The 17,564-nt window shown below is 38.1% G+C and overlaps 1 protein-coding gene across 3 annotated transcripts in view; it reads right to left on the bottom strand.

The window, feature by feature from the left end:
• The window catches only part of LOC118416629 (striatin-interacting protein 1-like), a 35,941-nt gene that overhangs the window by 15,127 nt on the left and 3,250 nt on the right, over positions 1-17,564 (bottom strand). For all 3 annotated transcript variants that reach the window (XM_035821786.1, XM_035821787.1, XM_035821788.1), the window contains exons 2-8: positions 16,204-16,273; positions 12,548-12,622; positions 10,275-10,406; positions 8,465-8,585; positions 7,039-7,107; positions 6,112-6,218; positions 2,078-2,205 (exon numbers count right to left, since the gene is read on the bottom strand). In XM_035821786.1, the coding sequence (XP_035677679.1) occupies positions 2,078-2,205; positions 6,112-6,218; positions 7,039-7,107; positions 8,465-8,585; positions 10,275-10,406; positions 12,548-12,622; positions 16,204-16,273 (702 nt within the window). The remainder of the gene's footprint in view (positions 1-2,077; positions 2,206-6,111; positions 6,219-7,038; positions 7,108-8,464; positions 8,586-10,274; positions 10,407-12,547; positions 12,623-16,203; positions 16,274-17,564) is intronic.

The raw sequence follows: 17,564 nt of genomic DNA, 5'->3' as shown, positions 1-17,564 counted from the left end.
ATAGGTTGACCCTGTTTTGGTGTGGTTGGGGCATCCTCCCAATATCTGCTTGGTTGTTAAAACAGATTACGGTTGGGTGTAGAACCATCATCTGGCCTGGGCCACCTCTAATGTATCAGGTTACTTTGTATCAACAGTGTCTAATACCAGATGATGTACTACAAATTGTACCTAACCAATTTGAGTTTGCTTGTTAGTCTTTGTGGTGTTTTGAGAGCTGTGTAGTACTGAGTTTAAAGTTCTGGTACAAGTTCTTTTACCCTGTTTGGCAATCAGCAGAAGACACAACTTTCTAAAGTGAAGGAGAAACGTATAGAGCTTGAGTGTAAGAGAAAGGTATGTGTATGATTTTTCCTGTGTTTCTTGTAACAGTTGTTTCTTTGGGGATGCCATTTCCCTATTGTATGCAGGTAATTTGTAGTTTGGGGCTAGTCATATTCACTTGATTTTTGGGCCTGCTTAATCTATAGTACGGGCAGGGTTAAGTGGTAGAGGCTTTGTTCTGTTTTAAATTTGTTATCGTTTGTTGCATTTTGTCACTGCAAAAATATGATGAAATTGTTTTCCCCCTCTAAGCAACTGCTCATTGATTTGGGGGAATGTTTGCTGGGGGTTCACTCTGACTACAACAGCTTTCTGAACTTTTTACAGTTGCCAGCAGCTTGCCATTTATGAATGGGATTGACAAGGACATTTTGAATAGCAAGTTCTGCTGTTAAATTTGGCTTAGGTACTTCAAGAAATTTAGGTTTTAGTTGGATGGGTTGAATAAAAATATCATACCACCCTGGGGACTAACTGTTGTTGCTGGATGGGGGCTACCACTATTCATATTGTCCATGGAACTACTGTAAAAATATAATTGGTCAAATTATGCAAATAACCTTCCAGTGTCAAGTGATATAACACCCCAGAAATAAATCTTTAATGAATATCATTGCCACACTAAGGAGATTTAGCAGCTCCATTAGGTCAGTACATTGAAATAGGAAGATATCAGTACTGAATATATCATATGTGACAGAATAACTACATGGGCCTTCTGAGACAAAAAAAGGTAGGAAAGGTCGTCTCAACAACTTCAAGGTGCTGTGGTTGGTTACATGCTTAAGAAATCCAAAATAAGTTATGTTCATCCATGCCCAAACTTACACATTCCGAAAATGGAATTTTAAACTTTTGCATGGTGCACAACCAACATGGTAAAAATCTCACTTTTCCAACAACGCAACCACGGACGAAAAGAAAAAAAAGATAAACAATAGGTCTACAGACACCCAATACATTTCATGCAGGCCTGAGGTCTACGAACTCTTGTTAAAATAGTATCACCTTTTATCTAGAATAGTACTGTATTATATCTGCAAAAGTACATTTATACAATGTATCTGCAAAGGTACCACATTATAACTGCAAAGTATCACATCATATCTGCAAAAGTACCATATTACATCTGCAAAGTACCACATTATTTGCAAAAGTACCATATTACATCTGCAAAGTACCACATTATTTGAAAAAGTACCATATCATAAGTGTACTGAACACTTTGCACTGCTACATGAAAGAGTCAAGCGAATGTGCTTGACAAGAAATATGTTTTATACATCCATTTTAAGAATTTGTGCCATTTTGAAACTATCACACAAGACTTTTATTTCAGAAATAATGCTCAGAATGTGTCACTTTGAATTTGGAAAAACATGTGCAAAACCTTAATAATGGCACCGTGCAGTCTACTTCAGAAAATTGTAACATTTTGGCATATCACAAAAACTATTTTCCAAGCAATGCTGTAATTTTGGTGCTACTCTATAACAGGCTTTTGCGGCGGTTTCCAGATTATTGCTCACGGGAACACCTAGATTACATTGTTATGAAAGTTAATACAATTCTTGGTTCAAGACATATGACTTGTTTGATTTACTTCATGCTGTTGAAAATGCCAATATTGCAAATTATCATATATCTAAATATACATATACACGGCATCTAATTAAATCTCACATACAAACTATATTGTCAAAAGTCAGGACATCTTATAGAGCTCCTACAACAACTTAAGACTTTCTCTCACCAAGACAACTTTCCACAGTAGCAGCAACACTTTCTTCATGGGGAAGTGGGGAGCGTTTCCGCTGCAGAACTTTGTCACCATCCCAAACAGTAGAACAGCCAGGTTTTCTTTACCATATATGGCTTGGCCTGGTGGAAAAAGGTAGAATAGAAAGTTTGATTTTCTTTACCCTGCATGTCTGGTGTATTACCTGGCAAAAGAAAGTGATTTTCTATATCATGGATGACTTGGCCTTGAGGAAAAATGTAGAAGAGTCAAGAGAGGGTTTTTGATTTTCTTTACCCAACATGTCTTGCTTATTACCTATGGCAAAAAAAGTGAAAGAGTTTGATGCACTTTATCATAGATGCTTTGGCCTTGAGGAAAAATGTAGAAGAGAAAGATTTGATTTTCTTTACTCTACACCATGTCTCGCCTTTTACCTATGGAAAAAGACAGTGAAAGAGTTGGATTTTCTTCATCATAATAGGCTTGGCCTACTATCTAAAAGCAAATAATAGTTAAAAATTTTGATATTCATCTCATCCAAACATGTATTTGTATTGTAGAAGGTAGATAGAGTAATGTCAAACTCTTAAATTTCCTTCACGACAGATGATGTGCTATATGGTGAAGGAAATATAGATATAGAAAACACTGGTCAACCACAATTGCAAAGGTGCCAGGATGAAAACTCTGCACACAGAAGTCTCAACTTGTAACTGGATACATACATACTAGACCATAAACAGTGACAGACGCAACTCGAAACATCTGGATGTAATTTTCTATCCAGTTGTAGAGAATTAAATCTAACAACAAAATAGCACGTCACGTACACAATTCCTTACTATGGAATGTAATATCTCCATTTTTCATAACATTCATTTGTTAGATATTTCACCATTAAAAGATGTCAGCACTTTTCAATTAATTTTTATTTTCAAATTGACCAGTGGGTGTGTAGTCTTTTATTCCTCCTTTATACCTCGTTTCACTTCAGCTGGGGTCGGAACTCCCGCGCCAGAAATGAGGCTAATCTGAGCTCTTCAATCGGCCCCCTATAGTTTTTAATTTTCTGTGTGCGCCTGTGGCAGAGTTGTGGAGTACCAGGAGCAATTATCGCCGCCCAGTTCAAAGGTGCCATTTCGGGATGATAGCAAATGAGTCCGTAGGAGTGCCCTCTCACCCCTCCGCCCCTGCCCAGGACCTTTATTGCCCCTTCCCTTGCGTCTACCAGTTTGTTACAATTTGATTAATGACCTTGAGGTTGAGAGATCACTGTAAGGTCTTTCCTTATAATGGGCAATTGGTGGGAGGTGTTGGGTGTTGAGGTGTGCCGGTGTGTGGCTGAAGTTTGCCTAGTCTCCAAGCAGACCCTACAGTGCCTAGTTAGAGATAGTATCTAAGCTGGCAAAGGATTATAGCTGGCCAAAGTGAGATAGCCAGCCAAAGGGAGTCAAACGGGCACTGGCTATATTCCTTTGCCAGCTTTGATACTGTCTCTAAGGCACCGTAGGGTCTGCTTGGAGACTAGGCTTGCCCCTTCCCTCACATCTGCACCCCGTGACCTCGCCCTGTTTGTTTACTGTTCAGCAGGTATAAAGGTGAGGCTGTTTGCCCAGGTGTGGGGCAAGGCCTGACGTCACTGGATCCCACCAGATGTTCCCGCAAAAGTCCAGAAGAATGTCTCCGCCGCACAAGTGTGCGAAATTGCCCCGCTATCCTCTTCTCGGAGAGCGCAAAGCTCTGTGTGACGCAGTTAAAACGTGCGCGCACGGAGAAAATGACATCGGCCATCAAGGACGGTTTCTTATTGCTTGTCTTGAAATTGATGGATGGGGTATTGGTCAATTGATCCCCCATCTATGCAGCTGGGTTATTGGATTCCGTAGCCTCACCAGTCGACACCACCTTGCACGTTTTAACAAAGGATTTGCATACCTGCCCATGTGCGGATAGTAATCCGTGACAAGTTGATCACTAGTCTTACAACACACCCTACACGCGATGAGCAAGACCGATTGGCCTGCGCATAATTACATTACGTCGACTGTTACGGTAAACAAATTACTGCATTCCCTGGTCCGGTGGGTCTCTGTGGTGTGTTTTCTCTAATCCTAACCTTGAGCGCTGAGGTGTCATTTATTACGTGCCCCCCACCCCCCACCGAGAGGCCAGCATGTGCTACATGTGGAGAACATACAACAGGTTGCCCACCTGACCGCAGTAAATTTCATCCATTGATGTGCATCAATTACTACAATGTGACACTTGGAAAAGGCATTGCTATAATGTCACAAACTCACAAGGCCCATCTTTTAAAAATGTAGGTGATGGACTTTTTGAACGGAAGTGAAAAAATACACTCTTTGTAGCTACTTTTTGCATTGAACTTTAAACAAGTGAAAAATACATATTTTGTAGGTACTTTTACCGTTATAAAAAAGTGTTATGTATTTGAAAGAGTGTTTCAACGAGTGAAAGACATGTATTTTATACATGCATTTTAGTCTCAAAAGTTTTTAAAAATGTATTTGATAGAGTTTTGAATACGTGAAAAGACACATTTTTCTTACTTTCTAGTCTTTTCAGTAGACATTTTGTACTTTCTAGTGTTACACTTTAAAAGAGCTTTAAAATGAAGAGCATTTGTCATCTTGGCTAATGACATAAAGCCGGCTGCCCCGTGTATGAGAAAGCTTCAGGCTTAAGCCTCAAGCGTCAAACCTATGAACCCAACACACTTACGTAGGGGTGACCCACTGTTTGCACAACTACCTAATGAAGAAGAGTCATGCTTTGTCCTCAATCTGAATGCTATCTGAATTTATCATCCCACAACAAAATCACAGGGAAAACATCCTCCAATGTATAGACAAAACACAAGAACATCGTTTGTATGTTTGTGCATTCCACCCATAGTTTAAGCAGACCGTCACCGTCATTGATGATCTACTGCTGTCCTTACAAACTAACAACATATCGTAGCCACTATATACATCCAATATAGAGTTATTAGATAAGAATCACCATGTTGTTCTATGAAAAAGCTACGAGTAAATCTAATTTTCCATCCATCCCATAAAAGTTGTTGAAATTTTCAAGGATGACCCACACTGTTATCTGCATTATGTATACCTTCTAGATACATACTCCATGTTCAAGGGAAGAGCAAGAAGATCTAGTCCTAGGGGAAAGTGTGAAGCAAAGTTTATCTGTACGAGTGAACTGTGTGCAAATTATCTAATATCTATTACTTTTTTGTGCTATATCTCCATTGCTGATACAGTCAACCTCTCTGCACATGGTGCTCATAATGTTACAATGACATATTGTTAATAATCTTTATCATATATAGTCAAAACTGATCACTCAATTACACGGAAAAGACAGAAAAAAAATTAATTTGGTGTAAAGTACTCTTGTGAGGAACATACACATGTACAGATAAGATATCATATGACATTTCCAATCTGAAAGTACATGACATGTACATTATGTCTTATTCAATTTTAATGTTGACACTTACAAGTGACATTTAATCAATAAAGATGCAATCAGAGATGTAAACGCTGCATTCCTTATGTTTGGACATACACTCAATACATACACGTACATACAACTGCATATACACTTGCATACCAGACACACATACGCACACCAAGATACAAAACTTGATGTTCTAGTGCATTATCATAGAAAATTGCTAGGGGCCAAGAATCGAACTTATTCGTCGTCATGCCAACACCTACTCACATACTAGATATCATAAAAGTAAGTTGACAGCAATAAAACAGAAAAGTTTGACCAATTGCGACGACACGTATCTGGAAGATCACGTGTTAATGAGATCACATGTCCATAACTCTCGCAAGTTTACGTTCTGAAGTGATTGGTCATCAATATTGATCCTGAAGAAGGTGACGGTCGTTGAAATTTTGATCTGTGTGTACTTTTGTGTTGGAAGAAAGTTTATCTTGGTACTATGATTACTAGTACTACAAACACAGCTACAGATGAGCTTCCATGATAAAACTGAGAAGTGGACTGACCAAGTTCTCGTTGGAACATGTCCCTGAGGTGCTGTTGTTCCTGAGTGTCTGCGTCACACCCCATCCTCATGGTCTCCACCATCGTGTAGAGGATGCTCAGGACAACTCTGGGGGAGAAAACAGAGAAGTCAGCCTTTGAGCACTTTGTATATATACATGTACATAGTCATACTCTTATCGAGTGATATATCATTCATCATTATATCACTTAGTCCAGTCTCTGATTCAAGCTTCGAAGTCTGCCTTAAAACAAGTATCTTATTCCATGTTTCACTTAGAAGTATTACATCTTTTCTTGCCTATAGTTAGAAACATAGACAGCCCTAAGAGTAACACTCTGGTAACTAGAAGTTTGTAAGGCTGTGTTTTTGGTGGATTGGGTTCAGAGACACTTTTATTATGTGGATTTAATATCTGGGAGAGAAAACAGAGGTAGAAGTCTGCCTTTGAAGTCAGCCTTTAAAACTGGTATCATAATCCACAATGGAAGTATTACATCTAGCCTTTCCTTGTCTAGAAACAATGATATCCCTAAGAGTAGCTCTGGCAACTAGATAAAAGTTGAATGTCCATTGAACAAATAAATTAAGATGCAAAAAGTGACCAACACCAGATGACCTCATCTTCAAAACAATCCCTGGAGTATCAATTACATGACAAACCGCACAACTTCACACCTTACAAGTACGAAAAAACAAAGGAATTTCCCAAGAATGCAGACCCAATAGGTGTTCTGGACGGCCATTGTTGACGGTCAAACAAAGGAAAACAATACAGGAGTTGTCGTGCTCAAGGTGATCCTCATCCTTTGTAATTAGTAACTAGATATATTGTTACATGTGTGCAATACCTGCCAGGCCGCATGGATTAACACAGGCCTGCATTGTTGCGCATGTAACAAAGGAGGCGACGGGGGAAAAACGATACCTGAGGTCCGTACTGTCAGCCAACGAGACCGCAGGCTTCCTTAGTGCGCTGGCTTGTGCGTTGCCGTTCCTAGAACAAAGGAAAGTTGAAGTTTAGGCAAGTACTCCGGCGGCGGGGTGTTTGTGGTTGCACATGTGGTCTCAAGCCTGCTCTAAGCCCCGGAGTCTTTTCTTAAGGCTATCACCTCGAGAGGCACAAGACAGATCATTGCCAAGGGCAACAAAGCCCCCAGGTTTTGATCACGGACAAACTAATTGGAAATTTGACACCTCGCAAAGGTCACCGGGATTCTTTTACACAGAAGGAAGAAAACATCCTTCGAAATCCGAAGGTGGTGTCGCTGGTATGTTTATTCTGAAACCAAAAAGAACTGGTAACCTAAAACAACTGATCTGGTTTCATGTGTTAGCACAAACTAAAGCCAGTGACGTAAAAGTATATAAATCTAGTACTAGAAGTAATAAGCCTTCGTGTTCCTGACAAAGGATTGCAATGATGCAAAACATTTCACAGGGTTATTCCTTGATCCAGTCTGATACCTCGAAATGAAATGCCAACTACTCCAGAATCTTTGGTCTCAGAATCTTGAAACCTTTGTAAATACTTGATTTCCATTAAGGATTATGGAAGACCACAAAGTATAAAACTTTGATTCAGAGAAAAATCTTCCTGAGCGGGAAAGCGAAATCACGAATATGCCCTGAGGAAAGATTTGTGTACACTCCTAGGAAATGTTTTACAGTGCGTTATGCAACACATTGTCCATATGTTTCTTTTCAAACGGTCACCGAACTTTGTGGCATTTGAAAATAAATGTTTAATCACGGCCTCCTTCTTACAGCTTTGCTTGCCTGCAACAATCTTGCAGGGTTTTTCAAAATTTTATTGAAAGAGATGCATAGCTCTCCCTCTAAGGGGAATCATGGCACGTTCTAGACTTGCCCCGCGATGTGTTTATAACGATCGTAAAAACGTCGGGGCGCATTAAGAGAGCGCAGCGTCAGAGACAATTAGAGGGAGGATGCAGAATGGCACTGACTCGATCTCCATACTGAACAGCTCCATGCAGGATTTGAAAAAACTAGAAGTAACAGATCTTTTGTGAACAAAAAGAGTTATCTATCAAATTAAGATTTCAATATTTCAATGTCGATCTGCCCACCATTTGCATGGATGAAAACATTGACCTTGTCTTTCTATCGGGGGGGTTGTGAAGGCAAAACTATATTCTTTGAGAGATGCCGAAATGAGCTTCCACTGAATGAGTCGCCTTTACCATTTGCATGTCTGGGAACATGGGGCTAGACATAGGGCTAACGTCACATTTCCAAACAGTTTTGGAAATGAAAAATAGAAATGTATACGCAAAAATAGAGCGAGCGCAGCATCAGAGACAATTAGAGGGAGGCTTCGAAACGGCACTGACTCGATCTCCATACTGAGCAGCTCCACACAGGCCGAGAACACGCCGCAGTCGTACAACAAGAAGACGTTGTGCCGCGCCCACTTCAGCTGGTCAGCCTCCGTCTCGCACTCTCCAAACACACCTGGAACAACAGGGGAACGCCGTTTCATTGCCTCATTTGTCTCCAAGGCCAGGCTGGTGCAATAGTACCTGGGTATCATTTCAACTGTATTATGCTGTCATTCCATTGATTAAATGCAATGCTTTTCAAACTTTTTCTGACTTACCAAATGTGTTCATCGAAAATTCGTACATCCATTTTTTTTGCATATTTGGATTTTCTATTCTATACTCTGGATATTTGCAATGAATAAAGACGTGCACTTAAAAATAGAAACCTTACAGTGAATCCATTACAGCTTGTTATTTCATTTTGTCTAAAACTTTACGAGAAATAATGGAAGATGCAATGTCCCGTACAAAATGTTTTCAAACTTTACAAACTTACATTGGTTATACTATTGCTGTCAAATAAAATTGTACAAAGAATTCTTCTATCATAACAATAACATAACATGATACTGCAAATCTTCCTTCTCTGTATCAAATCCTGTGTAATACACCCCACATCTATAATATGCATGTTGGCTACAAAGCTAATGCAAGCCACTCTGACATCTGGAGGGGCTAAGAAGAAACAAATTGGCTGGCACACGACAGGGCATCAAGGTTATCAACCGATATAAAACCCTCAGTTTTCTCTGTGTAACAGTCAGTTGTTTTAGCTTTCTGCAAATCTAGTGACCATTTCTGATGCCAAAGTGACAAAAAACGTAAAAAAAGGAATAGACAATCAGAAAAGAGAGACTTTTTGGTCTCTAATGTTGTTGCCATTTGAAGCTCCAAGTACAGTAAATTCACTTAATTTCACTGCACTCTAAAAATCAAGAGTATATATTTTTGAATTTCCATTTTTTACTTTTAGTAGTAATGCAATTGAAGACTGAAAACGAGTTTGCAGTGAAATGTCACTGCAACAACCAAGATATAAAAAATAAATGGTGAAAATGAAGAAATTTACAGTATCTAGAGTTTGACAATTACAACAACTCTAACTTTATTAATTACATGTCCAAAAAATGAACATACAATATAGGGTTTTATGAAACTTTAGCATAAAATATAAGAGACCATGTGCTTTATTAATTATAACAGTTTTTTTCAAACCCCCAAACCCCGATTTTTGGACTTACTGTAAGAGGTCCGATTTGGTTCAAGTGTTTCCTTTCATTTTTTGAGACTTGAAGTTTCCACCTGTATAATGTATCACACACCGGGGTGTCCCAAGTGCAGCTGTTAACAGCATCAACTTTCGTTTGAGGGGTACAAATATAAACACTTGAGTACATATACTACATACTCCCTGACGTTGTCCACAGTGAGCTTTCGCCCACCCAGAAATATAAGCCTTCCTGTTAGGTCTCAGTTCGTAAATTCAACTTTTTATGGATTGTTTTCTGAATTTCTAATTGAATTTATTTAAAGAAAGAAGGAAATTTCCAGAATAACTTTCAATAAGAATCAGTTTTGGAACCATTTTTGTTCAGTTCTCACATGCAAAGTCACCAACATCACAAAATTCACTACAAAAATAGTGTTTACCTTCTTTTGAAGACACTGTAACCATTTAATGTCAGTTATTTGTAAGGAATTCTCCAGTTTAACTTAAAGACACAGCGGCTCCAGGCTAGTTGCCTGTAAATCCTCGTACAGAGCCGCCCCAATCCCAGTAGAGTCCAGAACACACGCACACGGATCCGTAAGGACTTACCCTGCGCCAGATACAGGAGCGACCGCATGGACCGTATTCGCCGCTCGCGTCTCGTGTCCTCCGTACCGTTCAGAAGGCGGAGAATGTGCATCTTTTGTAGGCCGGAGTCTATAACTGTCCATTTTTCTGGGACTGAAGCATGAAATAACCAATTAATAAAAAATATGGCTACAAGTTTATGGATCTCTAAGAGAAAATTATCTAAGGTAGAAACTATGTATAATGATAGTCATGCTCTGGGAATCATATTTTTGCTTCATGCTATTTTACAGTTCAATGTATTTTCCAGCCATGGAGGTTTTGATAAGCTTGAAGTTTGTAATCTTTGTAATTGATTCTGTATTTTCCACCTGAATGCAGCTCAGTTGGAAGAGAGATAATTTAATTAACAACATGGCAAATCAGAGATCTTACACTTCTAAGGTACAATCTGAGAAATCATTACCAAAATCATATCATAATGGCCAAGAAGGGGGGGGGGGGGTAAAAAATAGCATCCCCCCTTGGAATGTGTCATTATGCCCGCCCTAACTTTTGCCCCTCGCGGGGTCATTTGGGGGTATATTTGCAGATGCAGATGATTTGTTTAACAATGCAAACTGCCAAAAAGTTAGGAAAATAACGTATAGTACATTTTGTAATTACACCATACACAGCAACACATTTTCTACATGTATAGCTACAGTACAAATTTTAACCCCATAAAGGCATAATCATTGCTTGTATACTGTATTAAATGTAACACTGAAAATAGAATTTTTAGTAAGCAAATTTACAATAAAAAAGAAATACAATACCAAAAATTATATACTATTTATTTATATACTATTACATTTGCATTAAGAGGAAACTTTTTTTTGCCAATTTAGCAATTCTTCCACTCTGTTAGGTATGCATTACCATGCATAAGTATATGCATAGCTTACAGCTTACATTGTTATAGGTATATAATTATAAATTTCTATCCAGTTATGTTCTTGCCAGACAGGCGTCCCAGAGGTCCTGCAAACTCATGAATAATGCAGAACGGATCACATAACTCTATTCATCAAGTGTCATGTATTAAAATGATATTATCATGTTCATTTGAATGGAGGGGAGAAAAAAAATCAATACTATACGGAGTTTAGGGGGGCCCTCACTAGCTTCATTTTGATTATTCAATTTCGTAGAAATAGATTATGGGGAGAATATATCATTATATCAATACTGCAGTGAGGTGTGAAGGGATTAAAAACAGCCATAAAATTCAATACAAGAATTAATTACTTCATGCTCCGCTGTAGCTTGGGGGCCAATGTCCCATTCCCACTGGGAGCTGTGCAGAAATGGGGACGGATTTTTGCTTTGCATCTTGTCACTAAGTAATGTTACTGTCTGCCAACGTTTTCTGTGACTGAAAATTTGAATGGTAGAAATGTCAGAGAGATCCCAAAACCATGGGGCAAACCGATTTAGAATTTAAGAATTGTCATTTTGTTATTTTTGACTTTTTATTTTGAATTGTTTCACTGTTCTTCATGTGCTCTTTAATAAATGTTGTAATATATCATACTTTTTTCATCACATTTGTACCCCAAAAGTTGGACTGGCTACAGACAAGCTTACAAAATGGATAAAACCTACTAATTTTCAAGTATAAAAGGGCTTTTCGTGCACTGAAAATTCTCTATTACACTATACTTTTGGAATGAATCTGCAACTTTTGGGGTGACTACAGACACTTAGCCTTTTGGCAACAAAAAATATCAAACGTAAAGATATAGTTACATCCCCCATTCAAGCAGGAACCCAATTTGCAAGTGGAACAGCCAGTCAACTGCGAAATATGAAAAATGAACAAAAACTGCATGCTTTGTTAGGGAATTTATGGTTAGCTGGGGTCAACAGGGGCACGAAATAAATCTACTTCTTCTTTCCAGTCAAGAGTGACATTGAATTTTTTTCCTATTACGACGGATTTGATACTTTTTGTAGCTTTGGTTGAACTATTCCAAACAAGTACATTTCCATTACAATTCAAGCTTACATAATTTTTCAGTAAAACTTAGGATCTCCAAAAATTTCAAGCAAGTGTACCAACTCTTTGATACTTGTATAAGACCTCTATTACCTCCTAAAATCATTTCATGCTCCGATAGTCACAAAAATGGTTATCAAAAGACAGTAGCAACATCAAGGAGAACCGATATACTTAGTAATATGTATGTGACCACAGGAAGAATAGCCTCTGATGAGGCTAATTGTGGATCAAAATAAACTCAAACTCAAACCTCTTTGCTGGTAATCCTCTTCAAAATATTTTCGGTTCTGTGTAAACTCTGGTTCTTCTGTGTAACTGTAGAGCTCTGGAAAAAGCAAACACAAAGCCAAGGTTACTCCTTTGATTTTATTACATAACGATGATCTTTTGTAACATTATACAGTTTCCTAAAGAGGTGCCCTCAGAGGAAAAAGGTGAAGGTGAATTGGGAATGTCTGATGTTTTTTTTACATAGATGAATCAAGTACAAATACAGGATAGAGAGAGATTCAAAATCTGCTATATTGTTCACTTAAAAGTCACTCAGGGAGAATTATGGTAGCTTGGATATGTTTGTCTGTGTGTGATTGCATAAAACTTTTACTAACCAATTTAAAGACTTGTGGCCTTGTGATTATGGTAGAAAGTTTTCAGCTAACATATGTGGCATAACTTCAATAAATAGCAATTCATATTGTACTAAGAAAGAAGTTAAGAAAAAACATACTTAAGCGGTATGTTTCCTACTCCAATTATCTTTTGTATCAATATTCTACCACCTTTATGAAGAGTGGAAGTTTATTCCAGAGCACACTGCCCCTTACACCCCTTCAGAGTTTACACTGACAGGTTCTCAACTTGACAAAGATACAGTGAACAATGTGTAAACTAGAAATGCAACATTTCCACGAAAATGCAGACTATGTTTCCCGTAGCGTTTCGTCAATCTACCCCATGGTTCTTTCCACTGAAGCCTTATGACAATGACAAGAAAAAGAAGAAAGAAGAACCACCCTATCACGGAAACACGATGAGTCTTTTATGTCTTTATAATTGATTAGACACATTAACATACTTGACTTTGCTTTTTGCTTTTTGCTTGTTTATTTGTTTGTTTGGCATTTCCTTGCATAATCAGTGCACCCTTGACAGTCATAAATTTGCCTCCATGTTCAGAGTTATCAATAAACTGACAAAGTCAGCAAGAACTAATGACTGTGAGTGAAAAACCCTTGTCCCTTGGTATACCTGGGAGAAATATTATCCCCCGAGGAATATTTTTCCTGTGTGTGGGTGGGATAGGAAGGCTCTGTTCAGTATTACATTGGTTCCGGCTTGTTCAATTCGACACACTGTTTTCCTGCATTGTTTGGGTGTCGTAAACCATCTGCCATCGGAGCTAAGCAAGGGGGCATATGCTGCAACCTTAGCTTGACTTATTTGAAGGATAAATCATTCAAGCTTTTGTAGAGATTCAGGGAAAAAGTTACTAGTGTTTCAGGTTTTGCAAATCTCAACAAATAGGATGATTTCACAGAAATGTATGCCAAAACTTTAATTTATGATATTCCTTCTTCATTACATTGCTATGTGTACAATCTATGGAAACATTTCCGGTGTGCGTTAATTTCAATGATAAGTTTGCTTCTACACCAAGTTTTGATTTTCAAATTTTGGCGTCTATCACTTTCAGAAAAGGGCTAATTAGGCCACACCATTTGGGGGGGGGGGGTCTTGGATATGTTGAGGTAAAAATATATGAAGCAGACAGCATAAAACCTAAATATTGGACTCACTCTGTAAAAACCAAGTACTAGTAGACCAACTAACCAAGGCGTAAACCTGGTCTTCAGGCTTTATTTTCATAATGTTTCTAGACACGTGTGTCTTTCTTAAATCCTAGAACCAAAATATTATATTGGTGTGGCCTTCCATTTTTTGGTACATGTACTTCATTAAATGTCCTACACGCTTTATTCATCTAAATTATGATAGAAATAAATTCAAACAGTCCCAGACACAGCATCACAAAATTATGTACCATATCTTTTCCATACCACCGCATTTTCAACAGCTGTTTTATTTCAAGTGCAGTTTCCGACATTGCCTCAGTCAAAACAGATAAAAGAGTTCAATAACACATGGACACTCTGTGGCTGAAACCATTCAGTTGTATTTGAGCGGCCTAGAACTCTAAAAGCATGCACTTACAACCATCAAGAGATGTGTCTTTTCTGGAGGAGTCAGCCTGGAATCTTTGACAAATGGTTTTGTGTAAATCTATTATTCATAGAAAGATATAGAGAGGGCACTACACACGACAGCGTTTTTTTTGTATCACTCGGTAGAAAATTCTGGTTCTCCTTTGATTTACATAATTTGAATTACTTAAATGACACAGTTTATCTAATGTTGACAACTTTGGACATTAATTCAATTTTAGGGATGGAATTTTAGTGATATTATACTGATTATACAGCAGTAGAGATTTCTGCTAGGAATTTTGAAGGCACAGTAAGGCCACATTTCTATTAGACAGTGATTGCTGGGTGACCATGCATTGAGCGACAAAAATAATTGGCATATGATGAACTATGTAAAACTGTAAAAGTATGATTTAAAAGATAACAAGACAAATGTAAATGTAGAAAGAAATTTGTTCTTTATGGATGAAATCTTTAGCCTGGGTGAATGCAAGAAGCTTGGTTGAAATAGAATGGTACCCAGGCTATGAAATTTGTCAAGTGATGTATCAGATTTGTAGCCCATTGGTCGCTCCGGAGTCCCTGCCTCTTGTGGTAAGGGGGTGCAAGTTGCTTGCTTCCCTGTCAATTTTCGCTTTGAAATATGGCGGGGCAACTGACTTGAATCTGATAAAACCAAGGTTATCGTCATGTACAATCTAGGTGAACAGTCAACAACACCTGTATTTTGTAAACCCCGTTCTCCAGTGTATCAGTATCTCCTTGCTTGATCGGCAAATAAGGACATCTTGCTCGGGAGACGGAACACCCGGCAGAAGCCATATGTGCAAATATGTTTGGGTTCAAGGTTCAAACAAATTCTGTTGGGCCAAGACAGACAATTACAAATGGCTGGGGGAATCCTGGGAGGTCAAAGGTCATGAGCAGCAGCTATGTCTGCAGTACTGTGCATCAGAGCAAACAAAGGAAAACAAACAGGAAGGGGGAAACGGGCTTATAAACATGTAAAGTCTACCTTAAAGGGAATTTCTGTGTTGTCATACCTTTCTTACACAATGAATTCAAATGACAGTTTCAGATAAATCATCCTTGATATACTCATAAGTCATTGACAATGTCAACATCAATGTTAAAATGTCATTGAATATTTTAAAAACAAATGTTACCAGAGAATTCAACTTTGGAGTCTGAATGACACAAGAATCGTTGTTTCCTTTACTGCAAATACGTTAAGCATTAGGAAATCACCAAAACGAAGACTTTTCTAATTAAAAAGTTTCTGAGGAATGGGATACTAACTTTCATGTGCCTTCCTGAGGCCACATGAGTACTATTTCTGGGTTCTTTTATAATTATATAGAAAAATATCAACATGAAAAGAGAGTCTCAGGAGAATGTCTGTAAACAAATTTCTAGGGAAGGGATTTAACTAAAATCTTTTACCTCATCATCATGCTAAATTGCCACTTCAAATGGTCAAATACCCAAGAAAATACAACAAGTTTGGTATAGGCATAAGAGATCAGATATGTAGCATAGAATCAAGCTGCAAGTGTCATGTGCTTGAGAGCCAGCATAAGTCAGTAGCACCACAAAAATGCTACCTCTGTATGTGAGAGTGACGTTTCTGTCATACCTGTTTACACCGCCCTTTCCGCGGGTTCGTACATGTGATAAACATGTAAACAAACAAACAACTGACCTGCTATCTCCACCTGGTGTCTGTCGGCATCATCATACTCAAACTCCAGATCTGGCTGCTCCAAGTTACCCTGGAGACAAACAAAAACAAAATTGAAAATTAATGTATTTATTTTTATTTATTTAATTAAATTAAATTGATTTTATAAAACTAATATATGATTTAGAATTTCCTAACTAATGTTACTTTTAAGTTGTATGAGTCATGATTTATTCTATAAAAACTCAGACAAACATCTAGCCTTTACCAGGCTCCACAGGTCCCTGGAAAAATAGCAGAAATTTGTCAAATACGACAGAAACACACCAGAGGAGTTAGACGGCAGAGGAGTACAATTTGTGACCTCTGGCATGTTTTCTGTCTTATTTGGTCAATTTCTACTATTTTTCCAGTGACCTGTGGAACCTGGTAGAGGCTTACAAACATCCACACACAACACTTTAGTTCAACCAAGGAGGTTAAAATCTTTGGTTCAACTTCAAGAAAAGTCAATGAAAAATAGTGGAATCAGACATGCCTTACTGCCCTTAGCAAAGGAAATTAGCCATTTAATCTGTCATGATATCAGACATGGCAGCTGCGACGTATCTGATTGGTCGACAGCAATAATCAAATTATTAGATAGCCCATGAAAGAAACAATGGCCTGTATGATACAGAGTCTCTACTTATAGATCTGCACATCTTTTGTTTCATGCAAATACATGTACAAATGTACCTTATTCTAAATATTTGGTGTGATAAAGAGTTTGAGTTGTCGACAAAGACAAGTACCTGTACTATTGTACTACAAATACTGCAAATCTTGAAACTTTCACTGTGACTTTATTTTTCACAGTAACCTATCTGCCACGAATCCATAGCACTGCAAAATTTTATAACTGCAAATCTAAATCACCAGAACAACCTCCTTTTTCCTCCTCCCGCAAAATAAAATCACCGCAAAAGTAAACAGATTACACTTATAAATCTGAACATGTCTTCTAGATGTTTATGTGAATTAAATTATTTAATGAATATCTTTTGGACAAAAAATAAGTTAAAAGTTGTTCTAAGCAATGTTGACCACTATCCCTGAATCAGGACTCTCAAGCATACATGTAAACACACCAAGGAAGTGGTCAGATGATTAACACTAGAACAACATGTTCACCCCATGACCCAACCTCTATAGATGATAGCACAGTAACCTCTTCTCTTGGTCATTCAATGAGTCAGACACAGAGTATGTATGAATCATGATGGTGGCACATTAGTATGGCTAGTGGCTTACACACAAACAAAGCTTCTTGTTTTCCAAATACGTCTCATGTGCTTGAAATTACCGGATGGAAAGTCATCAGTCAGAAGCACAGTTTCGGG

The sequence above is a fragment of the Branchiostoma floridae genome, chromosome 5 (assembly GCF_000003815.2).
Source record: "Branchiostoma floridae strain S238N-H82 chromosome 5, Bfl_VNyyK, whole genome shotgun sequence".
Taxonomy (NCBI): Eukaryota; Metazoa; Chordata; class Leptocardii; order Amphioxiformes; family Branchiostomatidae; genus Branchiostoma; species Branchiostoma floridae.
This window is presented reverse-complemented; position numbering and strand designations above follow the sequence as displayed.